The sequence below is a fragment of the Balaenoptera acutorostrata genome, chromosome 10 (assembly GCF_949987535.1).
Source record: "Balaenoptera acutorostrata chromosome 10, mBalAcu1.1, whole genome shotgun sequence".
NCBI lineage: Eukaryota > Metazoa > Chordata > Mammalia > Artiodactyla > Balaenopteridae > Balaenoptera > Balaenoptera acutorostrata.
Window position 1 is genome coordinate 57,870,021 of NC_080073.1, and position 25,597 is coordinate 57,895,617.

General features: G+C 37.6%; 1 protein-coding gene across 1 annotated transcript in view; it reads left to right on the forward strand.

The window, feature by feature from the left end:
- NEK10 (NIMA related kinase 10) overlaps positions 1–25,438 on the forward strand; it is a 302,206-nt gene extending 276,768 nt beyond the window's left edge. Inside the window, exons 36-39 of the mRNA XM_057555449.1 lie at positions 15,855–15,963; positions 18,436–18,488; positions 18,571–18,626; positions 22,906–25,438. Coding sequence (XP_057411432.1) covers positions 15,855–15,963; positions 18,436–18,488; positions 18,571–18,626; positions 22,906–22,954 — 267 coding nt within the window. The 3' untranslated portion in view covers positions 22,955–25,438. The remainder of the gene's footprint in view (positions 1–15,854; positions 15,964–18,435; positions 18,489–18,570; positions 18,627–22,905) is intronic.
- The last annotated feature ends 159 nt before the right edge of the window (positions 25,439–25,597 follow it).

Below are 25,597 nucleotides of genomic sequence, written 5' to 3' on the forward strand. Positions count from 1 at the left end.
TGAAGAGAAATGATGAGAGAGAGCATCCTTGTCTTGTTCCAGATTTTAACAGGAAGACTTTCAGCTTTTCATCAGAGTATTATATTCGCTGTGGATTTGTCATAAATAGCTATTATGATGTTGAGATATGTTCACTCTATACCCACTTTGGTGAGAGTTTTTATCATGAATGAATGTTGAGTTTTATCAAATGCTTTCTCTGCATCTATTGAGATGACCATGTGGTTTTTGTCTTTTCTTTTGTTGATGTGGTGTATCACACTGATTGATTTGCATGTGTTGAACCATCCTTATGACCCTGGGATGAAACCCACTTGGTCGTGGTATATGAACTTTTTTATGTGTTGTTGGATTCAGTTTGCCAATATTTTTTGAGAATTTTTGCATCTATATTCTTCAAAGATATTGGCCTGTAATTTTCTTTTTCAGTAGTGTCTTTATCTGGTTTTGGTATCAGGGTGATGGTGGCTTCAAAGAATGACTTTGGGAGTGTTCCCTCCTCTTCAGTCTTTTGGAAGAGTTTGAAAAGGATAAGTATAACTTCTTTGTATGTTCAGTAGAGTTCCTCAGTGAAGCCTGAACTTTTGTTTGCAGGGAGTTGGTGTGTTTTTTTTTTTGTGGTTTTTTTTACATTTTCTGTTTCACCTCTAGTGATTGGTCTCTTATTTTCTATTTCTTTTTCATTCAGTTTTGGTGGGCTGTATGTTTCTAGAAACTTGTCCATTTCTTCTAGGTTGTTCAATTTGTTGGCTTATAGTTGTTCATAGTATTCTCTTATGTTTTTTTGTATTTCTGTGGTATCGGTTGTTATTTCTCACTTTCATTTCTTACTTTATTTGGGTCCTCTCTCTTTTCTTCTTGGTGAGCCTGGCCAGAGGTTTGTTGATTTTGTTTACCCTTTCAAATAATCAGCTCTCTGTTTTACTGATTTTTTTCCTACTCTTTTTAAGTCTCTACTTTATTTATTCCCTCTCTGATCATTATTATTTCCTTCCTTCTGCTAACTTTAGGTTTTGTTTGTTCTTCTTTTTCTAATTCTTTTAGGTGGTAGGTTAGGTTGTTTATTTGAGATTTTTCTTGTTTTTTGAGGAAGGCCTATATGGCAATGAACTTCCCTCTAAGGACTGCTTTTGCTGTATCCCATAGATTTTGTATGGTTGTGTTTTCATTGTCATTTGTCTCAAGGCATTTTTAAATTTCCTCTTTGATTTGATCATTGACCCTTTGGTTTTTTAGTAGCATGTTGTTTAGTCTACATGTAATCATTTTTCTCATTTCTCTTTTTGTGCTTAATTTCTAGTTTCATGCCATTGTGGTCAGAAAAGATGCTTGAAATAATTTCTATCCTCTTAAATTTGTTGAGGCTTGTTTTGTGCCCTAGTATTGGTCAATCCTAGAGAATGTTTCATGTGCACTTGAAAAGAATGTGTACTCTGGTTATTTTGGATGTAATGTCCCGAAAATATCAATTAAGTCTAACTGTTCTGTTGTATCATTTAGGATATCTGTTACTTTACTGATTTTCTGTCTGGAAGCTCTGTCCATTGATGTGAGTTGGGTGTTAAAGTCTCCTACTATTATTGTATTCCTGTCAATTTCTCCAGTTTTGTCTGTTAGTATTTGTTTTATGTATTTGGGTGATCCTATATTGGGTGCATATATGTTAACAACTGTAATATGCTCTTCTTGCATTGATCCTTTTATCATTATATAGTGTTCTGCTTTATCTTTCTTTATGGCCTTTGCTTTAAAGTCTATTTTGTCTGATATGAGTATTGCTACCCCCACTTTCCTGTCATTTCCGTTTGCATGAAATATCTTTTTCCATCCCCTCATTTTCAATCTATGTGTGTCCTTTGCCCTAAAGTGGGTCTCTTGTAGGCAGCATATTGTAGGCTCTTGTTTTTTTTAAATCAAATCTGACACTCTATGTCTTTTGATTGCAGCATTTAGGCAATTCACATTTAAGGTAATTATTGATAGATATGCATTTATTGCCATTTTACACCTTGTTTTCCAGGTGATTTTGTATTTCTTCTTTGTTCCTTTTCTTTTCTTTTTGTTTTTTCTTTTGTAGTTTGATAGTTTTCTTTTGTATTTGCTTGAGTTCCTTTCTTTTTGGTTTTTGGTGAATCTATTGTATGTTTTTCATTTGTGGTTACCCTGTTTTTCAAGTATGCTAACCCATTCCTATATCTACTTGCTTTAGACTGGTAAAGACTCAAACACATTCTTTAAAAAATGTACATTTTTCTTACTCTCCCCCTCCACATTTTATTATTTTGATATCCTCTTTTACACCTTCATGTTTATCCTTTTGCTGTTCATTGTAGTTATCATCACTTTCACACACAAAACAATTTTTTAACATCTTTATTGGATATAATTGCTTTACAATGGTGTGTTAGTTTCTGCTTTATAACAAAGTGAATTGGTTATACATATAAATATGTCCCCATATCTCTTCCCTCTTGCGTCTCCCTCCCTCCCACCCTCCCTATCCCACCCCTCTAGGTGGTCACAAAGCACCGAGCTGATCTCCCTGTGCTATGCGGCTGCTTCCCACTAACTATCTATTTTATGTTTGGTAGTGTATATATGTCCATGCCACTCTCTGATTTTTCCCAGTTTACCCTTCCCCCTCCCCGTATCCTCAAGTCCATTCTCTAGTAGGTCTGTGTCTTTATTCCCATCTTGCTCCTAGGTTCTTCATGACTAGTTTTTTTTTTTTTTTTAGATTCCATATATATGTGTTGGCAAAAAGAGTCATGTACCAAAATGTTCATTGCAGCTCTATTTACAATAGCCAGGACATGGAAGCAACCTAAGTGTCCATCGACAGATGAATGGATAAAGAAGATGTGGCACATATATACAATGGAATATTACTCAGCCATAAAAAGAAACGAAATTGAGTTATTTGTAGTGAGGTGGATGGACCTAGAGTCTGTCATACAGAGTGAAGTAAGTCAGAAAGAGAAAAACAAATACTGTATGCTGACACAAAAATTTTTTGATGTTTTAAAAAATTTGTGTACTGACTTATTTAAATGATTTACTTTTCAATTGTGATTTTTCTTTCCTATTGATTCTTGCCTCTTTTCTATTTAGAGAAGACTGTTCAATATTTCTTTTAAGATAGGTTTAGTATCGCTGTATTCTTTAAATTTTGATTGTCTGAAAAATTCTTTATCCCTCCTTTTATTCTAAATGATAATCTTGTTGGGTAGAGTATCCTAGGTTGCAGGTTTTTCCCTTTCAAGACTTTGAATATATCTTGCCACTCCTAGCCTGCAACATCTGTAGAGAAATCAGCTGATAGCCTTATGGGGGTTCCCTTGTAATTAATTCTTTGTTTTTCTCTTGGTACCTTTAAAATCCTATCTTTAACTTTTGCCATTTTAGTTATAATATGTCTTGGTGTAGGTCTGTTTGGGTTCATCTTGTTTGGGATCCTCTGCACTTCCTATACCTGGATGTTCATTTCCTTCTTTAGGTTTGGAAAGTTTTCAGCCATGATTCTTCAAATATATTTTCTATCCCCTTTTTTCTTTCCTCTCCTTCTGGGATCCCTATTATGTGTAGATTGGCATGTTTCATATTATCCCATAGGTCTTGTATATTGCTTTCATTTTGTTTTTCATTTGTTTTTCTTTCAGCTGTTCAGATTTGGTGATTTCCATTATTCTATCTTCCAGATCACTTATTTGTTCTTCTGCATTATTCAATTTGCCATTTATTGCCTTTAGCTCAGTTTTCATCTCAGCAAATCAGTTTTATAATTTTTCTTGGTTCCTCTTTATAGTTTCTAGTTCCTTTTTATAGTAATCTGCATTTCTGCTGATAGGCTTTCTTAATCCCTTCAGTATTTTTATTACCTCCTTTTTGAACTCAGAGTCTATTAGACTGAAGAAGTCTGTTTCATTGTTTGTTCTTTCAGGTGAATTCTCTTGATCTTTTAATTGGGAGTGATTTCTCTGTTTCTTCATTTTACTTGTATTTCTCTGACTCTATGAGTTTAGGAGAAAGAGTTATTTACTGTGGTCTTGGAGAGATGTTTTTATGTGGGAGAGTTCCTGTGTAGCCTGCATGGGTTTAATATTTTTGGTGCAAGTGCTGCTTTTAGTATGGATGCCTGCTGCGTCTTTCCCCAGTGTGTACTGGCCATTATCCCTTTGATAGGAGGTGTGACTGGTGTTTTGAATACCAGAGCCTGCACTGGATACTGAGTGGGCCCTCCTCTTTGCTCTGTGGTTGTCACAATCCTGTCAGGGACAAGGTCTACTTTCTAGTTTTTGGAGTCGAAGCCCCCATATCCATTTCTGACTGCAGCATGAGGTAGGCAAGATTGAAGCCCTCACACTAGGAGAGGAACCACTGAATATTCTTCAGCAGGAGCTGTCCACCCAGGAGTGTGCTCAGTGGTGTTGCCTGTCACGTGTTGTGTGAGCTCACAAAGTATACTGTTGTTGGCACTGCTCTCAGCCCTGCCTTAACTGTGGGAATGCAATTGGCCCCAGTGTCCCTTAGGCACTGTGTTCACAAAGCCAACAGTGCAGATCCATAGGCACCAATCCACTGAAGTCGGGTACCAGGACCACAGTAGTCATGCACTTGAACTCGCTGTGGGAGCTATGGAAGCAACCCAGACTCCGGCCCTGCCTCCTTGTACATGCACCTGCAAAGCCCACAGCTGCTAATGCTGGACTTGCCACAGCCACGGGAGCACCCATTGTCCACTTGGATGTCCTGCAGGCACTGAGTTTACAAAGCTGATGGCAGTGGCATAAATCTGCAGGTTGCACAGCCACAGGGAGAGGGCTCAGATTTCAGCCCTGCTTCCTAAGTTGCACAACTCCTGGGGATGAACTCTGATTTCAGCCCCACCTCCGAATGTGGGCAGGCTGTTGGTGCTTGCGTGCTCCCAGAAGTCATAGAGGCAGCACCGCACCAGCTGTGAGCATGCTGAGAAAGAGGCTGCTATGGTGGGCCCTGTCCCTCCCTTCCTGCACCTGTTAACAACACTTCACTTCTATGGCAGACCTGGGCTCCTTCCTCCACATACCCTTGGTTGTGGCCCAAAGCATGGTCCTGCCCCTTTAGGCTGTCCCTGCACAGCCAGCCCCAGTCCTCTCCCTGGGTCTGTGTTCTGAAGCCCGAGTTTCAGCACTCAGCCCCTGCCCACAGCAGCAGATGCGCGTCTCAGGCTGGGGAGTGCAGGGAGGTGGTGCAGACCCTCTGTGCTGGTCTCTTGCTGTTCTGCCTGCCTCAAGCCAGCTGCTACTCTCTCCTCTGAGCTTCTGAAGCTCCCTTTATGTCCTGGGTGATCTCCCCACTGGTGAAGGCTTTTCCCAGAGTGAGGGAACCTTTCTTCTTTCACAGCTCCCTCCCAGGGGTGCAGGTCCTGTCTCACTTCCTTTATTTTTTTCTTTTGTCATACTTGGTTATGTGGTGATCTCTCTTGCAATTTTGGCTGTCTGAGACCTTCTGTCAGCATTCAGTAGGTATTCTGTGAGAGTTGTTCCACATGTAGATGTATTTTTGATGTATTTGTGGGAGGAGGTGAGATCCACTTCCTATTCCACCATCTCGATTGGAGTCCCCAGAAGAGCCCTTTTATGTCAGTTCAGAAGAAATTTTCTTACACATTCTTCCAAACAGAACATACATGCCAAAGATGGGATGTACACCTCTTAGCTCATGAGCCAGGAGAGGGCCACACAGTGCTGGTCTGGGACTACTGAGCCACCTCATAGCTTCAGCCAGCCTGAGAGGCCACTGCTTTGAAAGATTCTGTTGTATCACCCATATTTCCACCTACTGGGTGAACATTTACTTTGTCATCTGGTATGTCCAGAATTGAACTCACCACCTGCTTCCTTCCTTTGTCCACATCGAATATCATTGGAAGCATCCAGTATCATTCTGCTCAATCATTAAACCCTGTGGTCACTTTCAACTGTTCCACTTTATCTCTTGCATCTCCTAAGTCATTAACACCTGGGGAATATTCATAGTGTCGGTGGTTTTGGTTGGCCTTTGATGTTCTAGCCCTGGGTTCTAGCCCTGGTTCTGCCACTTACTAGCTATGCTCCTTGAGCAAATTACTTTACTTCTCAGATTCCTCATCTGTAAAATGGGGATAATGCCTACCGTACAAAGTAGTTGTAAGAACAAAATAGAATATCAAATGTATCTAGAATGTAGTAAGTACTCAATCAATGGCATAGGTGCTATCATTGTTATTAAGTGGGAATATTTGGTCTTCCATAGCTGTTCCTTCCTTTCAGTTTCCACCTAGTCCAAGCTCTTAGCACCCTTCTCTTGCACTAGTGTCACACTTCTTGCTGATCTCCTTGTTCTCCAATTCATTTTGCCAGACTTTTGCCAGTGTTCCTAAACACTTATGTCCAGTTTCCTGCCTCACCATCTAACTCCGAGTCCCACCGCCTAGACCTCCATTATTTGCAGGAGCCTCCTCATGATCTGCCTATGTTCACCCTGAGGTCCCAGACCCACCCAAATTTTTACATATATTGCTTCCAGGGTGATCTCTTCAAAACAGAAATTTGATCATGTCACACACACACACACACACACACACACACCACAGAACATTGTCCAGGGGGCTCTTATAGTATAAAATGTCAAAATCCCCACCAATGGTGTTCACAGTCCTGTTTGGTCCAAGCCCTGCCTCTCTCTCCACCCTCACCTCATACCACTCTTGTCCTTTGCTGTCTCCACACTGGCTACAGTGCCCATCTACCATGCTGCTTCCTCCCATTTCTGCACATGCTCTTTCCTCTGCCTGTAATGTTCTTCCCACTCCATCCTTTAATCACTCTTACTCTTTATTTTGGCTCTCAGCATAAGCATCATTTTCTCAGGAAAACCTTCCCTAAGTTAAATCTGTCTGTTACCTCTTAGAACCACAGGCCTTGCCTTCAATGCATTCAGCATATCTGCAATTTTGCAAATACACAAGTGGATATTTCACAGACATAATTCTCCCTAACTAGGCAGTAAGCTCCAAGAATACAATATTTAGCCACCATTAATTGTTTTCATTGTTTGGATCTGTGCATGGCACACAATAGTTCATTTAAAAAATACTCCCAGGGAGCTGTGGTTCAAGATGGTGGAGTAGAAGGATGTGCTCTCACTCCCTCTTGAGAGAGCACTGCAATCACACTAACTACTGAACAATCATCAACAGGAAGACACTGGAACTCACCAAAAAAGATAGACCACATCCAAAGACAAAGGAGAAGCCACAATGAGATGGTAGGAGGGGCACAATCACAATAAAATCAAATCCCATAACTGCTGGGTGGGTGACTCACAAACTGGAGAACACTTCTACCACAGAAGTCCACCGACTGGAGTGAAGGTTCTGAGGCCCACGTCGGGCTTCCCAACCTGGGAGCTCTGCAATGGGAGGAGGAATTCCTAGAGAATCAGACTTTGAAGGCTAGCGGGATTTGATTGCAGGACTTCAACAGGACTGGGGGAAACAGAGACTTCACTCCTGGAGGGCACACACAAAGTAGTGTGCACATTGAGACCCAGGGGAAGGAGCAGTGACCCCATAGGAGACTGAACAGACCTACCTGCTAGTGTTGGAGGGTCTCCTGCAGAGGCAGGAAGTGTCTGTGTCTCACCGTGAGGACAAGGACAATGGTGGCAGAAGTTCTGGGAAGTACTCCTTGGTGTGAGCCCTCCCAGGGTCTACCATTAGCTGCACCAAAGAGCCCGGGTAGGCTCCAGTGTTGGGTTGCCTCAGGCCAAACAACTAACAGGGAGGGAACCCAGCCCCACCCATCAGCAGAGAAGCATCCATTTCTCAGTAAAGTTTTACTGAGCTCTGCCCACCAGAGGAACAGCCAGCTCTACCCACCACCAGTCCATCCCTCAGGAAACTTGCTGAAGCCTCTTAGATAGCCTCATCCACCACAGGGCAGAGAGCAGAAGCAAGAAGAACTACAATCCTGCAGCCTGTAGAACAAAAACCACATTCACAGAAAGAGAGACAAGATGAAAAGACAGAGAGCTATGTACCAGATGAAGGAACAAGATAAAAACCCAGAAAAACAACTAAGTGAAGAGGTAGGCAACCTTCCAGAAAAAGAATTCAGAATAATCATAGTGAAGATGATCCAGGACCTCGGAAAAACAATGGAGGCAAAGATCGAGAAGATGCAAGAAATGTTTAACAAAGACCAAGAAGAATTAAAGAACAAAGAAACAGAGATGAACAATACAATAACTGAAATGAAAACTACACTAGAATGAATCAATAGCAGAATAACTGAGGCAGAAGAGCGGATAAGTGACCTGGAAGACAGAATGGTGGAATTCACTGCTGCAGAACAGAATAAACAAAAAAAAAGAATGAAAAGAAATGAAGACAGCCTAAGAGACCTCTGGGACAACATTAAATGCAACAACATTCGCATTATAGGGGTCCCAGAAGGAGAAGAGAGAGAGAAAGGACCCGAGAAAATCTTTGAAGAGATTGTAGTCAAAACTTCCCTAACATGGGTAAGGAAATAGCCACCCAAGTCCAGAGAGTGCAGAGAGTCCCATACAGGATAAACCCAGGGAGAAACATGCTGAGACATATAGTAATCAAATTGGAAAAAATTAAAGACACAGAAAAATTATTGAAAGCAGCAAGGAAAAATGACAAATAACATACAAGGGAACTCCCATAAGGTTAACAGCTGATTTCTCAGCAGAAACTCTACAAGCCAGAAGGGAGTGGCATGACATTTTAAAGTGATGAAAGGGAAGAACCTACAACTAAGATTACTCTACCTGGCAAGGATCTCATTCAAATTCGATGGAGAAATCAAAAGCTTTACAGACAAGCAGAAGCTAAGGGAATTCAGCACCACCAAACCAGCTCTACAACAAATGCTGAAGGAAATTCTCTAAGTGGGAAACACAGAGAAGAAAAGGACCTACAAAAACAAACCCAAAACAATTAAGAAAATGGTAATAGGAACATACATATTGATAATTACCTTAAATGTGAACAGATTACAGTCTCCAACCAAAAGACACAGGCTCACTGAATGGGTACAAAAACAAGACCCATATATATGCTGTCTATGAGAGACCCACTTCAGACATAGGAACACATACAGACTGAAAGTGAGGGGATGGAAAAAGATATTTCATGAAAATGGAAATCAAAAGAAAGCTGGAGTAGCAGTACTCATATCAGATAAAATAGACTTTAAAATAAAGAATGTTACAAGAGACAAGGAAGGAAGGACACTACATAATGATCAAGGGATCACTCCAAGAAGATATAACAATTATAAATATATATGCACCCAACATCGGAGCACCTCAATACATAAGGCAACTGCTAACAGCTATAAAAGAGGAAATCAACAGTAACACAATAATAGTGGGGGTCTTTAACACCTCACTTACACCAAGGGACAGATCATCCAAACAGAAAATTGGTAAGGAAACACAAGCTTTAAATGACACAATAGACCAAATAGATTTAATTGATATTTATAGGACATTCCATTAAAAAACAGCAGATTACACTTTTTTCTCAAGTGCACGTGGAACATTTTCCAGGATAGACAACACCTTGTGTCACAAATCAAGCCTCAGTAAATTTAAGAAAATTAAAATCATATCAAGCATCTTTTCTGATGACAACACTATGAGATTAGAAATCAATTACAGGGAAAAAAACGTAAAAAACACAAACACATGGAGGCTAAACAATACGTTACTAAATAACCAAGAGATCACTGAAGAAATCAAAGAGGAAATAAAAAAATACCTAGAGACAAATGGCAACGAAAACACGATGATCCAAAACCAATGGGATGCAGCAAAAGCAGTTCTAAGATGGAAGTTTATAGCAATACAAGCCTACCTCAAGAAACAAAAAACATCTGAAATAAACAACCTAACTTTACACCTAAAGAAACTTCAGAAAGAAGAACAAACAAAACCCAAAGTTAGTAGAAGGAAAGAGATCATAAAGATCAGAACAGAAATAAATAAAATAGAAATCAATAAAACTAAAAGCTGGTTCTTTGAGAAGATAAACAAAATCGATAAACCATTAGCCAGACTCATCAAGAAAAAGAGGGAGAGGACTCAAATCAATAAAATTAGAAATAAAAAAGAAGTTACAACAGACACTGCAGAAATACAAACATCCTAAGAGATGACTACAAGCAATTCTATGCCAATAAAATGGACAACCTGGAAGAAATGGACAAATTCTTAGAAAGGTATAACCTTCCAAGACTGAGCCAAGAAGAAACAGAAAATATGAACAGACCAATCACAAGTAATGAAATTGAAACTGTGATTAAAAATCTTCCAACAAACGAAAGTCCAGGATCAGGCTTCACAGGTGAATTCTATCAAGCATTTAGAGACAAGCTAACACCCATCCTTCTCAAACTCTTCCAAAAAATGGCAGAGGAAGGAACACTCTCAAACTCATTCTATGAGGCCACCATCACCCTGATACCAAAACCAGACAAAGATACTACAAAAAAAGAAAATTACAGACCAATATCACTGATGAATATAGATGCAAAAATCCTCAACAAAATACTAGCAAACCAAATCCAACAACACATTAAAAGGATCATACACCATGATCAAGTGGGATTTATCCCAGGGATGCAAGGATTCTTCAATATACACAAATCAATCAATGTGATAAACCATATTAACAAATTGAAGAATAAAAACCACATGATCATCTCAATAGATGCAGAAAAAGCTTTTGACAAAATTCAACACCCATATATGATAAAAACTCTCGGAAAGTGGGCATAGAGGGAACCTACCTCAACATAATAAAGTCCATATACGAGAAACCCACAGCAAACATCATTCTCAATGGTGAAAAACTGAACGCATTTCCTGTAAGAGCAGGAACAAGACAAGGATGTCCACTCTCACCACTATTATTCAACATAGGTTTGGAAGTCCTAGCCACGGCAATCAGAGAAGAAAAAGAAATAAAAGGAATACAAATTGGAAAAGAAGTAAAACTGTCACTCTTTTCAGATGACATGATACTATACATAGAGAATCCTAAAGATGCCACCAGAAAACTACTAGAGTTAATCAATGAATTTGATAAAGTTGCAGGATACAAAATTAATGCACAGAAATCACTTGCATTCCTATACACTAATGATGAAAAATCTGAAAGAGAAATTAAGGAAACATTCCCATTTACCATTGCAACAAAAAGAATAAAATACCTAGGAATAAACCTACCTAAGGAGACAAAAGACCTGTATGCAGAAAACTATAAGACACTGCTGAAAGAAATTAAAGATGATACCAACAGATGGAGAGATATACCATGTTCTTGGATTGGAAGAATCAACATTGTGAAAATGACTATACTACCCAAAGCATATTACAGATTCAATTCAATCCCTGTCAAAATACCAATGGCCTTTTTCACAAAACTAGAACAAAAAATTTCACAATTTGTGTGGAATCACAAAACACCCTGAATAGCCAAAACAATTTTCAGAAAGAAAAACGGAGCTGGAAGAATCAGGCTCCCTGACTTCAGAGTATGCTACAAAGCTACAGTAAGCAAGGCAGTATGGTATTGGCACAAAAACAGAAATATAGATCAGTGGAACAGGATAGACAGCCCAGAGATAAATCCTCACACCTATGGTCACCTTATCTTTGTTAAAGGAGGCAAGAATATACAATGGAGAAAAGACAGCCTCTTCAATAAGTGGTGCTGGGAAAACTGGGCAGCTACATGTTAAAGAATGAAATTAGAACACTCCCTAACACCATACACAAAAATAAACTCAAAATGGATTAGAGACCTAAATGTAAGACCAGACACTATAAAACTCTTAAAGGAAAACATAGGAAGAATACTCTTTGACATAAATCAGAGCAAGATCTTTTTTGATCCACCTCGTAGAGTAATGGAGATAAAAACAAAAATAAACAAATGGGACCTAATGAAACTTAAAAGGTTTTGCAAAGCAAAGGATACTACAAACAAGGTGAAAAGACAACCCTCAGAATGGGAGAAAATATTTGCAAATGAATCAACGGACAAAGGATTAATCTCCAAAATATATAAACAGCTCATGCAGTTCAATATTAAAGAAACAGACAACCCAATCCAAAAATGGGCAGAAGACCTAAATAGACATTCCTCCAAAGAAGAGATACAGATGCCAAGAAGCACATAAAAAAACTGCTGAACATCACTAATTATTAGAGAAATGCAAATCAAAACTACAATGAGGTATCACCTCACACCAGTTAGAATGGGCATCATCAGAAAATCTACAAACAACAAATTCTGGAGAGGGTGTGGAGAAATAGGACCCTCTTGCACTGTTGGTGGGAATGTAAATTGATACAGCCACTATGGAGAACAGTATGGAGGTTCCTTAAGAAACTAAAAATAGAACTACCATATGACCCAGCAATCCCACTACTGGGCATATACCAAGAGAAAACCATAATTCAAAGACACATGCACCCCAATGTTCATTGCAGCACTATTTACAATAGCCAGGACATGGAAGCAACCTAAATGCCCATCGACAGACGAATGGATAAAGAAGAAGTGGTACATATATACAATGGAATATTATTCAGCCATTAAAAGGAACGAAACTGAGTCATTTGTAGAGACATGGATGGATCTGGAGACTGTCATAAAGAGTGAAGTAAGTCAGAAAGAGAAAAACAAATATCATATATTAATGCATATATGTGGAACCTAGAAAAATGGTACAGATGAACTGGTTTACAGGGCAGAAATTGAGACACAGATGTAAAGAAGAAAAGTATGGACACCAAGGGGGGAACGTGGCGGGGGCGTGGTTGTGTGATGAATTGGGACATTGGGATTGACATATATACATTAATATGTATAAAATGGATAACTAATAAGAACCTGCTGTTTAAAAAAAATATATACTCCCTGGGGACTTCCCTGGCGGTCCAGTGGCTAAGACTCTGTGCTTCCAATGCAGGTGCCATGGGTTTGATCGCTGGTCAAGGAGCTAAGATCCCACATGCTGTGTGGCGTGGCCAAAAAATATTTTAAAATTTTAAAAATTTAAATTAAAAATGTTTTTGAATAAAAAATACTCCCTGAATTAATGAATAACACTTGTCTTCCTCTCTTCAACCTAAATCCCCATGCCTCTATAACATGGACTAATGTCATAGCCCTTTATCACTTTGCCATTAATATTCAATACCCAGCCTTTGCCCTCAAGTTTCTCTCTCCTGGAATGTCCACTTGATTTCCTTGCATCCCACCCAAATCCAGCCTTTGAGTTTCAGCTCTAGTGTTTCTTCTACAGAGTTTCTGAAAATGATGCTGGTCTTCATGAAGCATCCTTGTTTGTGTAAGCTTAGATCTCACCACCTCATTTCACACTTCATTATTTAATGCATTGCCCTCTTGTTTTATGTACATTAGCCTATTTTTCCAGTCAAGTTGCAAGTCTCATGGAGGCCAGATCATTTCTGTGTCCTCCGTGGTGCCCAGCATGGTGCTAATAAGCTGGGCAGATCATCAGTGTATGTGGATTGAAAGGTTTACATTTCTGATTTACAAAACCTGCTCAGGTCACATAGTAAGGGGCAAAAAAGATTTGCTGAAAGAATATAGTATATGTCAAAAAATTGAACTGCAAAAAGAAGTGCGGGAAATTTCCTAGAGTAAAAATAAATGTATCCGGGTCTCAAACACAAGACTAAAGATTTTTAGTCCTTGGCTTCTTCCATGGGCCCATCCCTCTGAGAATTCACAGTTCTTAGGCTCGAAGACTGCTAGTGTGACACAGGCTCTGGTAATATCAAGCACTCCTCTCTTCAAGGTTTGAATCAATGAAAAGAACTTGTCCTGTCATCTTAAAATGACTCTCTTGACCTCTCCATGTCACAATTCACATATGTTACTGTGCATCTTCCTGTCTGTGAAATCTTTAGGATTCCAAGGTGTTCACTTAGTAATTAAGTTGACTTAAATAAGCTTTCTAAGAAATAATTGGGATGAACATTTCAGGCAGCCAAATTACTCCTATGCTCAACCATATGAAAAAAAATCTATCTGAAGTCACTTGGAAGGTAATAGCAGGAAATCATTTTCAGCATTACAAGACATATTAAGAAGTTCAGTTGGAATAATCTGCTACCTTAGATAATAGAACTATGGAATGCTTAAGGCTGTCTGCATTGCCTCCTAATAGCACTGATGAGAAAGTTATTAAGCAAATAAAATCTTCCTGCATTACACTATTACGGTCTTACCATCTTGTCATTTTACAGATGGGTTATTAATTTTATCAGTTGTCACTAAAGTAAGGAAAATAAATTTTCAAGAATATAAAAGGATGATTCATATTTTTTTCTAATGTGTAGCATTCATTGGCAATATGGAGACTGGAAAACTCAAAAATGATTTTTATTTATACTATCCAAAGCATATTGATGGAATAATTATCAATTGCTAATATAAAATGTTTATATTAAGGTATAAAATGCATAATGTATACAGTGAAGTACATATACAGCTCCATGAACTTTTACATATATATTCACCCATGTGACCACCACCCACATCGATATATAGAACAATTCCAGCCCAGAAGAAGGCTCCTGCCTGCCTTTTCCTGGTCAAACTCTACTACCTGCTACACTGTAATCATTGTCCTGATCTCTGTCACCATTGGTTAGCTTTTCTCAGTTGTGAAAATATGTGTAAATGAAGTTATACATTGTGTATCCTTTTGTGTCTGGCTTCTTTTGCTCAACACTCATCCATCTTGCTGTGTATATCCATAGTGTGTTCTTTTTCATGTTTGGCAAAATTCCATTGGATAAGCACACCACAATATATTTGTCTATCCTGTGGACATTTGGGGGTTTTCCAGTTTTTGATTATTATGAATAAATGTGCTACAAACATTCTTGTACATGTCTTTTGATGAACAGAAGTACTCATTTTTCTTGTGTGTATATATCCAAGAGTGGGATTGTTGGCTCAAAGGGTGGGCATATTTGTGAACTGCCAAACAATTTGCTCAAATGATTGAACCGTGATATATTTTAATTCATGAATAGAGTTTGTGAATCCAAGGTAACTACTGTTGAATAATCTAAATTGTGCCTTTTGTTTCTGGTTTATTAATATGTATCAACATTTAAAAAGTATATTGTTTTACACAGGCATAAAAACTTGGCCAGCTCAAGTGTTAGTTGGAATTAAAGGTGAAAGGATTTTGAAAGTTTCATTTAAAAACTTCATCCTTATAGAACGGCATTAAACAATTGGAACTTTAATAAGTTCTGGCATTTAGTGAATTACTCTTTCCTTTACAGTGTTGGGAATTAATGTTTGGAGATTAAAATTAATTAATAGTAATTTAGAAAAATGTATTAAGAAACGTGTTTGCCTTGGTCAAACAAGAATGATTTGGGCTGAAAATGATGTTTTGTTGAATGATTGGAGTTTATTCCTCCTACACCTGACAAAAATAACATTTTGATATCCCAGGCCCATGCCATTATTTTTCTATCTATTTTTATTTTGTTCTCATAAATCTATAAAGTATAACATTTTTTATTTTCATGTGACCAGGAATTATCTACTTGCTTTCACTGTAATTTGCCTGCATCTAATTTATCATTTCTTTTGAAAGGAAGAAGATTGGTCTTTATCTGTATACAAGGGATTGACAACTGAAGAGCACTAATTTTTCTGGGCAGAGACGCACACAGAGGTCTCATGTCATTTGATTCTGAATGCAAAATAAGATGCAGTTTTGCTTTTTCTGTTTCAGTTATCTCAGGGATCTCCAGAACCAATTGAGCCCAACTTTTTCACAGCAGATTACCATTTATTGCATCATTCATCAGGTCGAAACAGCCTGTCCCCAAATAACCCAACAGGTAATGGTCTTCAACACAGGAAATCTGGCTTTCACAAAGAAATAGATTGTTTGGATCAACAGCTATCCTTAAAAGATTATCTTCAATTTAAAATGAAAATAGAGCTTATTTTGATTATCTATGGTGATAGTTGGAAGGACATACAGTAGGAATTTAGAAATTCCCTGAGATTTATTTTACACACTTGTGACACCTTCCTTGATCATTTATTAATACCGTAAGCAAACAGAATCTGTGTGCGTAAATTGTATTTCCTTTTACTTCTTCTTATCTGATGATGGGAAATCAAATGCCCAAAAACATCCAGGGAGATAAAAAGCAGAAATGAAGAGCTTGAATAAAACAGAAAATTTGAAACTTACCTGAAGAATCCACATCAGACATATTTAAATTTTTTTCTTTTTTGAAAAAATTTCTCATAAGGAGGCAATATAACATAGGGATTAAAGGTATGTATTCTGTAAACAAGGATGCCTAGATTCAAATCTCAGCTCAACCACTTAGTAGCTGACCTTGAGCAAATTATTTGACCTCACTGAACCCCAGTTTTCTTGCCTGTAAAATGGGAACAAAAATGGTAACCATCTTAGGATTATAGCAATGATCAGTGTAAATATATAAAAAGTACTTAGCCAGTAGTAGGGACTCAGCATAATGTAATTTTTCTTGTGATATTTGACTCTCAGAAGAGATCTTCAAGCTAGTCTGAGGTTACAGAATTCCTAAATAATTTTTGAATCCCTGTAAACTATAGTTATATCTCACAGTGGGGCAGACAGATGTGAAGTTTTTACTGTTAAATGAAGACTTGCCATCTACTCAGACCAAAAAAAAAGCTTAATTCTGTTGTGCTTTTGAAGTTGACTAATTTAGGCAAATCACTTCATGTACTAATTATCAAACTTTCCCTAAGTCTTGGACTCCTAGGGTACAGCTAAACTGGGTAGGCAGAACTTCATTTAAAACCGTCCCTGAGAAATCTGTAAGATCGAGATAAACTGTTATCTAAAGTCATTTGCTTTTATTTATTTTTAATTGAACTATAGTTGATTTATAATATTGTGTTAGTTTCAGGTGTACAGCAAAGTGATCCAGATATATATATATATATATATATATATATATATATATATATATATATTCTTTTTCAGATTCTTTTCCTTTTCCATTATAGGTTATTAAAAGTATTGGATATAGTTCCCAGTGCTATACAGTAAATCATTATTATTTATATATTTTATATATAATAGTGTGCATCTGTTAATCCCATATGCCTAATTTATCCCTCCCCCACCCCTTTCCCCTTTGGTAACCATAGGTTTGTTTTCTATGTCTGTGAGTCTGTTTCTGTTTTGTAAATAAGTTCATCTGTATTATTTTTTAGATTCCACAGATAAGTGATATCATACAATATTTGTCTTTCTGACTTACTTCACTTAGTACGATGTGGTATATATATATACCAAGGAATATTAGCCATAAAAAAGAATAAAATCTTGCCATTTGCAGCAACATAGATGGATCTAGAGATTATCATACTAAGTGAAGTAAAGTCATTTGCATCCCCCTGGGCAGGTAGGTCAGTCACAGGCCAGACTTCTTACCACAACAGCCCTGCTGAGTGACGAGCTCTGGTGGAAGTCTCTCAGTGGCCTGAGAGGGAGTTGACAGGCTCTTCCAGAAGCTGGATGCCCCTCCCCAGAGCAGACCAGGTGTGTCCCTAGTCATGGCAGGCTGGACAAAAGCAAAGACAGCAGAACCAGGGAGCACTTTGGGCAACACCTTTAAGCTGGACTTGAAAAACCAGCTGCCAAGACTCACATCCTCTTGCGTCCTCTTAACCTTCAACCCATTCTCCTTTCTCTCTCCTAAGTAAGTGGCAGGGGAGCTCCTGGGCCTCCATGTGATAAGTGTTGATTGACCTGAGTGGAAACTGGTCAACATTGCTTTGGGTGGTCCTGGGGTTGGTTAATGTGCTGGTATATCATACTCAGACCAAACCTCAAAAGAATTACTGTCTTCTGATTTTAAATGTATTTTATTCCCTCCTGGCAGCTATAGCCAGGGTCAAACCTTTGTTGTCCTCCTCTGGCTATTTCTGCCTTCCTCTAAGAATTTGTTTTTTTTCTAGCACATATCTATTCTTTTTGCCTTGTGGATTAGGGATAGCTTCTTAATCTTTTCTTTGCCTATCAGGAAGTTTGTGTTTAGGACCACTCCTCACCTATCCTTACAGACACACACACCCCTAATTTAATTGGCCAATTTATACCATGAGCAATGCCCATAAATCTTGTGTATTATTTTGTGATGGCCACTCCAAAAGCCAAGATAATTTGGAATGTGTTTGTAAGTACTCATCTTCATCACTAAGAAACTGACCTCTTTTCACTGCATGTGAGTCATAATTGCCAATAAAATCTAAGAAAACATGAACCAAATGTCAGCCTTTTCATAATTTATCTATTTCAGGTCTACCCTCCAGCTTTGATTTGGAGCAGGGGATAACATATGAACAGATGCAGGTGAGGTTTTTGCAGTGCCTCTGAATGATTTTATTTTGTTGCTTTTAATTCAATACTAACCTGATTTTTTTTTTAACTTTAGATTGTGATTGAAGAAGTCCTAGAGGAAAGTGGTTATTACAATTTTACTTCTAACAGGTGAGATCTAGAAATGTGAAAATTCAATTTAGACCATTGGATATTAGATCTAATTTCTCTATCCTTGATTCCAGAGGTTTTCCCCGACCTTCTATTTTAAACACTTTTGTAAAATATCTTGGCTTAGACTTGATACAACTGTAAGTAGAATGTATGTTGACCATCTTTTATATGGATGCAGCTGCTGTATTCTTGGTTGAAAAAGAAAGGGTGATCACTTAGTAGTAATTTACTCCTACATAATGAAATGGAAAATTATTTCCACATTTTTTTTAAATTAAGCATGTTTGTCCTATATTGGAAGAGCCGTAAACTCAAATGTCCATGACTAAAATATAACCATTATTTGTATAGAATGCAAGGGAGAAAATGCAACTAAACAAAGAATCACTTCTGGTGAATTTAAGATATGTTTGTGGGAAAGGGATTTGTTGTTATGTGTTCCCATTTGCTTACCCTAAATAAGAAACTGCAGTTTACTGGGGCTGTGTGTTATCTTCTAAAATAATCATTATTGGTGGTCTAAAAATATACTCTATTTTATCAATTTCATTCAGTTATGGATTCCTGCAGTTTTACTGTTGGGCACAGTTTAGGGCACAAAGATTTGAGTACAATTAGTTTGAGAGGCAATCCCAAGAAAGTCTGGTAAGGGATTGAAGAAATAATTCAATAAAAGTTTCCTTTTCAAGTAAGTTACCATTGTGGTGGTTGGAGCTTGATCCCATTATGGAAATCTGAGAGCCAGTGGAGAACAATTCTCCCACTTATGGACTGAGGGAGCTGGGATGGTATTTATCTCTAATTTCCATTAGTCATCGTTTGAGACCTTTTTTCCCAGAGGATGTTAGTTCCCTGGCGTTTCTGGCCTTCTGTAAGGGTAGACAAAGCAGATTCTAGAGGCCAGAGATATCCTCAGGAAAAGAAACGCAGGTGCTGGCCGTAGGGAATCAGGCCAGCATGCTTTGAAGTGCTTTGAATGAGGGGATATGGGCGCTGACGGTGTCTGCTATACATGAGCTGTCTCTTGACTTTTCCAAGGAGCCGACTCATAACAGAAGCATCAAATTGACCATGAGTAACCACTTACACATCCTATATGGCCAAAGTTGCTTTAGGAGGCATAGTCCTGTGGAGTTCGTTTTCCCTAAGTGGCCTTTTCTACCTGGAGGAATAGCCTTCCTGTCTAGCTAATGAAGCTATCTGTTGACCACTATTTAAATTATTCTAGAAGTCCTCCCCAAAGAGGACTGTTAGCCATGGAAAGAGAAAGAGGTCTCGAACATTCTATTAAGGTCATTATATGGAAATTAGAATCTTTTTTGAGGTTAGTTCAGTCTCCAGCCTTTTTTCCCCCTGTTTCAATTAGTTGTTCTTGTGAATCACAGATAAGACTATTCAGCTGCTTGCTCTTTTGGCTTGACAATATATTTCCAAAATACTACCTTTGTACATTTAGTCCTGTTGTGATTTGTAACTGCAGAGAAATGATGAGTAATTCTCACTTTCCAAAGGTATATTGTTAATAGAAATCACGATCTTCATAATCACTCTTCTCCCCCCATCCCTGGAGGGATTTTGAATTTTCATTTTTCCTCCTGATATGAGTACATCCAGCCTTCCATGGATAGTATAAATGTCTCTGTTCTTGACTCTTGGCAACTTATTATTTCAAGTGCCGTTGGCTTGTAGTGGGGCAAAAGTCATGCTTATCATTTTTTTAATCACATTTTCTCAGAGACTCAGGATCATGGGCAATGGATATCTTCAATTTTTTGCAGAAAATCAGCTAAATATAATGAAAAACCAGGGGTGTAAGGAACTTAGGGAAAATCTTATAAGAGCTCTTATTTTTCCTTTTTTGAAATAGTAATTCCAGTCTTTTTTTTTTTTTTTTTTTAAGATTGCACAATTTTATTAATTAATCTATTTATTTATCTTTGGCTTTGTTGGGTCTTCGTTTCTGTGCAAGGGCTTTCTCTAGTTGCGGCGAGCGGGGGCCACCCTTCATCGCAGTGCGCGGGCCTCTCACTGTTCCGGCCTCTCTTGTTGGGAGCACAGGCTCCAGACGCGCAGGCTCAGTGATTGTGGCTCACGGGCCCAGTTGCTCCGCGGCATGTGGGATCTTCCCAGACCAGGGCTCGAACCCGTGTCCCCTGCATTGGCAGGCAGATTCTCAACCACTGCGCCACCAGGGAAGCCCAGTAATTCCAGTCTTATTTTGAAATTTATGGTTATCCTTTTCAATTCTCCAATTATTAAGTTTTTAAAAAATCAAACATTACTTCTACTTTCAAAGACATATTCCTGTATTAAAGTAAATTGCAGGTTTTCTTCTTATGGTAAATAGACAATAAGATGCCTAATGACAAAGGTGAAAAATTATTTACAGTTATATTCAGAATTGTGAATATAATATGAAGATATGATTTAAACGATCAAGTTAAAGTAATATATGATGGAAATGACATCAAATTTTCTTAAAATGTTCCAAATTAAAATGAATCATCCATTTAAAAATCCATATAACCATGATACTCCCTTTTCAGTTCCTAATAGCAGTGATAGAATATATAACTGGGGGAGATAGTTTTCACGGTTTATCAGTAGAAATAACCCTTGGTTGTGCTTAAAACCATTACTTGTTTACCGATGTTCCCAATTAGTTTCCAAGAAGTAAGTCAGGCTCCACATAGAAGCACCTAATACTTCACAAACTGAAAGTGCACATAATTCCAAATATGAATCAGATCAGTTGTGACAGTCATGATTTTTCCATACTCAAAGGATAGAGGATGCTAAATATCACAGGATGTGTAGAGGTAATTAGAATCAGTACTTAGAATCAGTAGAGTGTATTTTCCCAAATAGGTTTTGTAAATAGCCAATATTATCAAAGATGATAATAGATGTTATATGAAAAATAAAATTCCATGACCAAATATATTTGGAAAACCCTGAATGTACATTTTTCCATTTTTGAAGCATGTTGACAGACATGACTATATTGAAAACTTTGAGATATACTTTAGGAAAGAAGTCTGTTGACCTTGTTTACCCAGTGATTTTTCATCTTTTACTTGGAACACAAGTTGAGAAAACCTTCCCTAGCAATGTGGTTTGAAATAAGAAACATTGTTTTAACTCCTCCACCAGTATCTAGTCAGATCTGCTATTGTTCTCATAATCATCATCATCATTTTAATTGTCATCATAGCCATCATTGCAAAATATTATTAAATGATTTTGATTAATAACCATGCAAAAGGAATTACATACATAAGTCCTGTATTACTCAAGCTTACAAATTAAGACTGTCAGTTCAAACCTATACACACATCTACAATGCATCCAGACAGGAGCTAAAGCATTAAGCCAAGATATGGCACATTTCAGCTTAGATCATAGGGTTTATGTTTAGTTAGGGATAGAGAGATGCCATTCTCAAATGGAAAGTCTCAGGATAAGGCCATTATCTAGCTATTAGCTCTCTTTGGGGAAGATACCTAGAATTGTTTAAGTAATGGTGAGACTGCTTGGGCAGTTGGTAGGAAGAATGTCTCAGGCACAACATGCTACATTAGTTAAAGAAAGTGGTAACAGAAATAGAAACAGCAGCAAGGAGCCCTAACCCAAATGAAGGATTTGGGAAGGGGAAGTAGGACTGAGTTGAGAATGCAAGGAAAATGAAACGAGGTCAAAACAAACTGGGCCAGCCCCAGGTGGGCTGTATTTGTGGTCATTTGCAGGGATGTATGATTACCTCTATTTTGCACACATTAATATTTCGCTTCCTTACCAGAAGGATACAGCCTGGGGTGTCTTCATTTTATCATTGTTGTAATGAGAGTAAAACTGTTGAGTTTTGTGAGTGAATAGATGACCATCATACCATTCTTATATACTTAGGGACACATATTAATATTTTACTTTGTAACAATGAAATATGTGTTGAGAGAAAAAGAAATCTACATTGAATCAACTTGCATTGCTTTAAAATAGGCATTTAATGTACAGGTTACTTTGGATGGGTATTAATTTTTCCACTGTAGAGTTATTAGTTCCTATTAAGTTTATAATTTGAGAAAGAAAATGTTAACACTGAACTTCAGCAAAAGGCAACTTTCTAAAAATCTCCCCATTCCATTATGTTTAGAATCACCTTTTTATTCATTGTGATTTATTTATTTATATACCTGAGCTACTGCTTTTGAAATTGAATATGTGAAGTAAAATATCTGAGACTGTAGAGAACTCCTTCCACTTCTGAATCTTCTAGGTATCACTCCTATCCATGGGGGACCAAGAATCACCCAACCAAAAGATGAAAGTGCTGCATTTTGAATGGACTTGGTTTTCCCAGTGAAGATCAAGTTCTGGACTTCAACCACTACTGGCAAGATGCCCAAGGATTGGGTGCTGCTAAAAGAGTGTGGAAGAGAAAAGACCAACATGCCATGGTGCCTGCAGGACCTCTTTCTGGAGGTCCGGTGCTAAGAGGCTTCATCCTTGGGACACATGTATACAGGATGACAGGGCTCCCAGTGTGCTCCTGGGAGAAAATGCTGCAAAATTCATCTGTGAGAAGAAAACCCACTCCTTGCAGAACTTTCCTCCAAGTTAAAAAAAAAAAAAAAACTTCTCATATTTTTCAAAGGAATCTACTTAGAATTGCTGAAACTATGTTTAGAGGCATCTAGCCTTCTATGTATAAAAGATAGTTTTAGATAAAGAAAATTATAGAACTCAGAACAGTAATATATTGGGTGATTCACTGTATCCCTCAATTTTTTTAATCTTAAAAGAAATTCAGAATATGTGATCGAATTATTTTGTAGTTTTATTTGTTTGTTTTAATGAAATAATTGGTTTTCTCTTAACCAGTTGGGTACTAGTGGTCTTGAACAGTATTTGTAACCTTGCACAGCCTCTGGGAATAACTGTCAAATTGTCAGATTTAAGCTAAGAATGTATTGATGTATAGTTTGTGTATATGTATATATGCATAGGGGGAGGAGGGAGGTTTTGATTAGGCTAATGCTTTGCTGCTAATCAAACTCATAGTGTTTGAAGAGCACTTCAAACTTAGGGCACTTTGAAGAGTCATAGAGTCTATGAAAGAGATGCAATATTCCATATTCTAAGTCCCTCCTAAATGAAATTACCAACATTGCTTTTAAATTTTTATTATTTGAGAATTTGAAATGAAAATAAGTTATATAACAAAATATAAATGTCTTCTTTATTCATTGAAACGTCTCTAGAAAAGAGAACTCAGAACACCAAAACAGTGTCCCATTCCTGTGTGGGGATAATTTATGGTGAAAATTCTCTAGATTCTTATTGGGCTAAAATCTCTTCAACTGGCCTCTTATAACTGGTATAATGTCAAGAAATTATTGCCAAATCAGACTGCACTTCTAACTACTTAAAGAAGATTTTAAATCTATATAATTAGTAATCTGAAAGCTGAAATTATGCTTTTTATTTACTTCTCACTAAGTTCTATCTTATTTACATTGATATATTTTTAGTATGATCAAATAAAATTTAGTACAGTGGTTGAAACACAATAATCTTTTCTATAGTATGGAAAAATCTCTTAATGTGAATCCATACTATTTTTATAATTAGTATGTTTAGTACTTAAGTTATATCCTATTCTCTTTAACCCATGCCTTTGAAAATTACCAGTGAATCCTTGTCTTTAAGCTAAATTAATAATTACAAACACACTGTAATTTAAAGTAATAGATGAGAATACAGCAATGAAATTTTTCAATTTTAGCTTTCAACCAAATTCATCCACATGTGAAATTTACACGTGAAGTCAAAAGGCTATGATATTGTTGATTTAAACCACGAAAAATTCTATTTCTATTCCAGCTTAACTTGAACCTGCACGATTATATTTTATCTCTTTTCATGTATGGAATGGGCATATGTCTTTATTGTACAGGAGGCACAGGCCTAGAGGGGCACAAATTTTCATTGTGATAGAAGCCAGTACTTAGAAACAAACCAAGCTATAGGGTGAAAGTTTGAACCATAAAGTTCTTCTCAAATGGTGTAGAAAAGCATAGTATTCAGAGGTCACACCTTGGTAAGAAAAGAGAAATTGCTTATTTGAAGGTGTTTTTAAATGCATAAAATTTTAAATGCATACCTTATTGACCAGAAAGGGAGCAAAATGTTTCCAATTAACTCTTCTAGACCATACAAATGGCATGTATTATGCTAGAAGTTAGTAAGAATTAACAAAAATAAGCAAACAAATGTCTTTTTCAACAGCAGCTTTAGGCCCATCAACTCTAAGCTGATAGATGCATTCTTTTGCCAAAATGATATATTCTTAAACTACCACAGTCACTGAATCAGCATTCTCCCAGTGCAAGACCAAGACTTTAAGGGAACGTTAGGCACTGGTAAGGGAAGCATTTTGTGCAGGGGGTCACATCCCAGCAAGGAGGTTAACAAGGAACCCCTTCCTCTCACAGTAAAACAATGATCATTTTGTTTTGACTATCTAAAGTGTCTTCTAGTGCAAAGAAGTTGTTACTTGAACTTAATAGGCCTCAATCTTTTCCTGATTGCATTTCAATTTTTTCTCTTTCTTTTGTATAATTTTTAAATTCTTTGTTGTGCAATGAAATCCCTGTGAGTTCATCTAATTCTAAGTCGCTGAATATTTGTATGGGACAGAATATGGATCAGCCTTCTCAGATCATTTTTGATACACAAAATACTTGTTGATTTTGTTTTCACTTCCCTGGTGGTGCAGTGGTTAAGAATCCTCCTGCCAATGCAGGGGCACGGGTTCGATCCCTGGTCCAGGAAGATCCCACATGCCGCAGAGCAACTAAGCCCATGTGCCACAACTACTGAGCCTGCGCTCCTAAAGCCCGTGCTCCGCAACAGGAGAAGCCACTGCAATGAGACGCCCGCGCATCATAATGAAGAGTAGCCTCTGC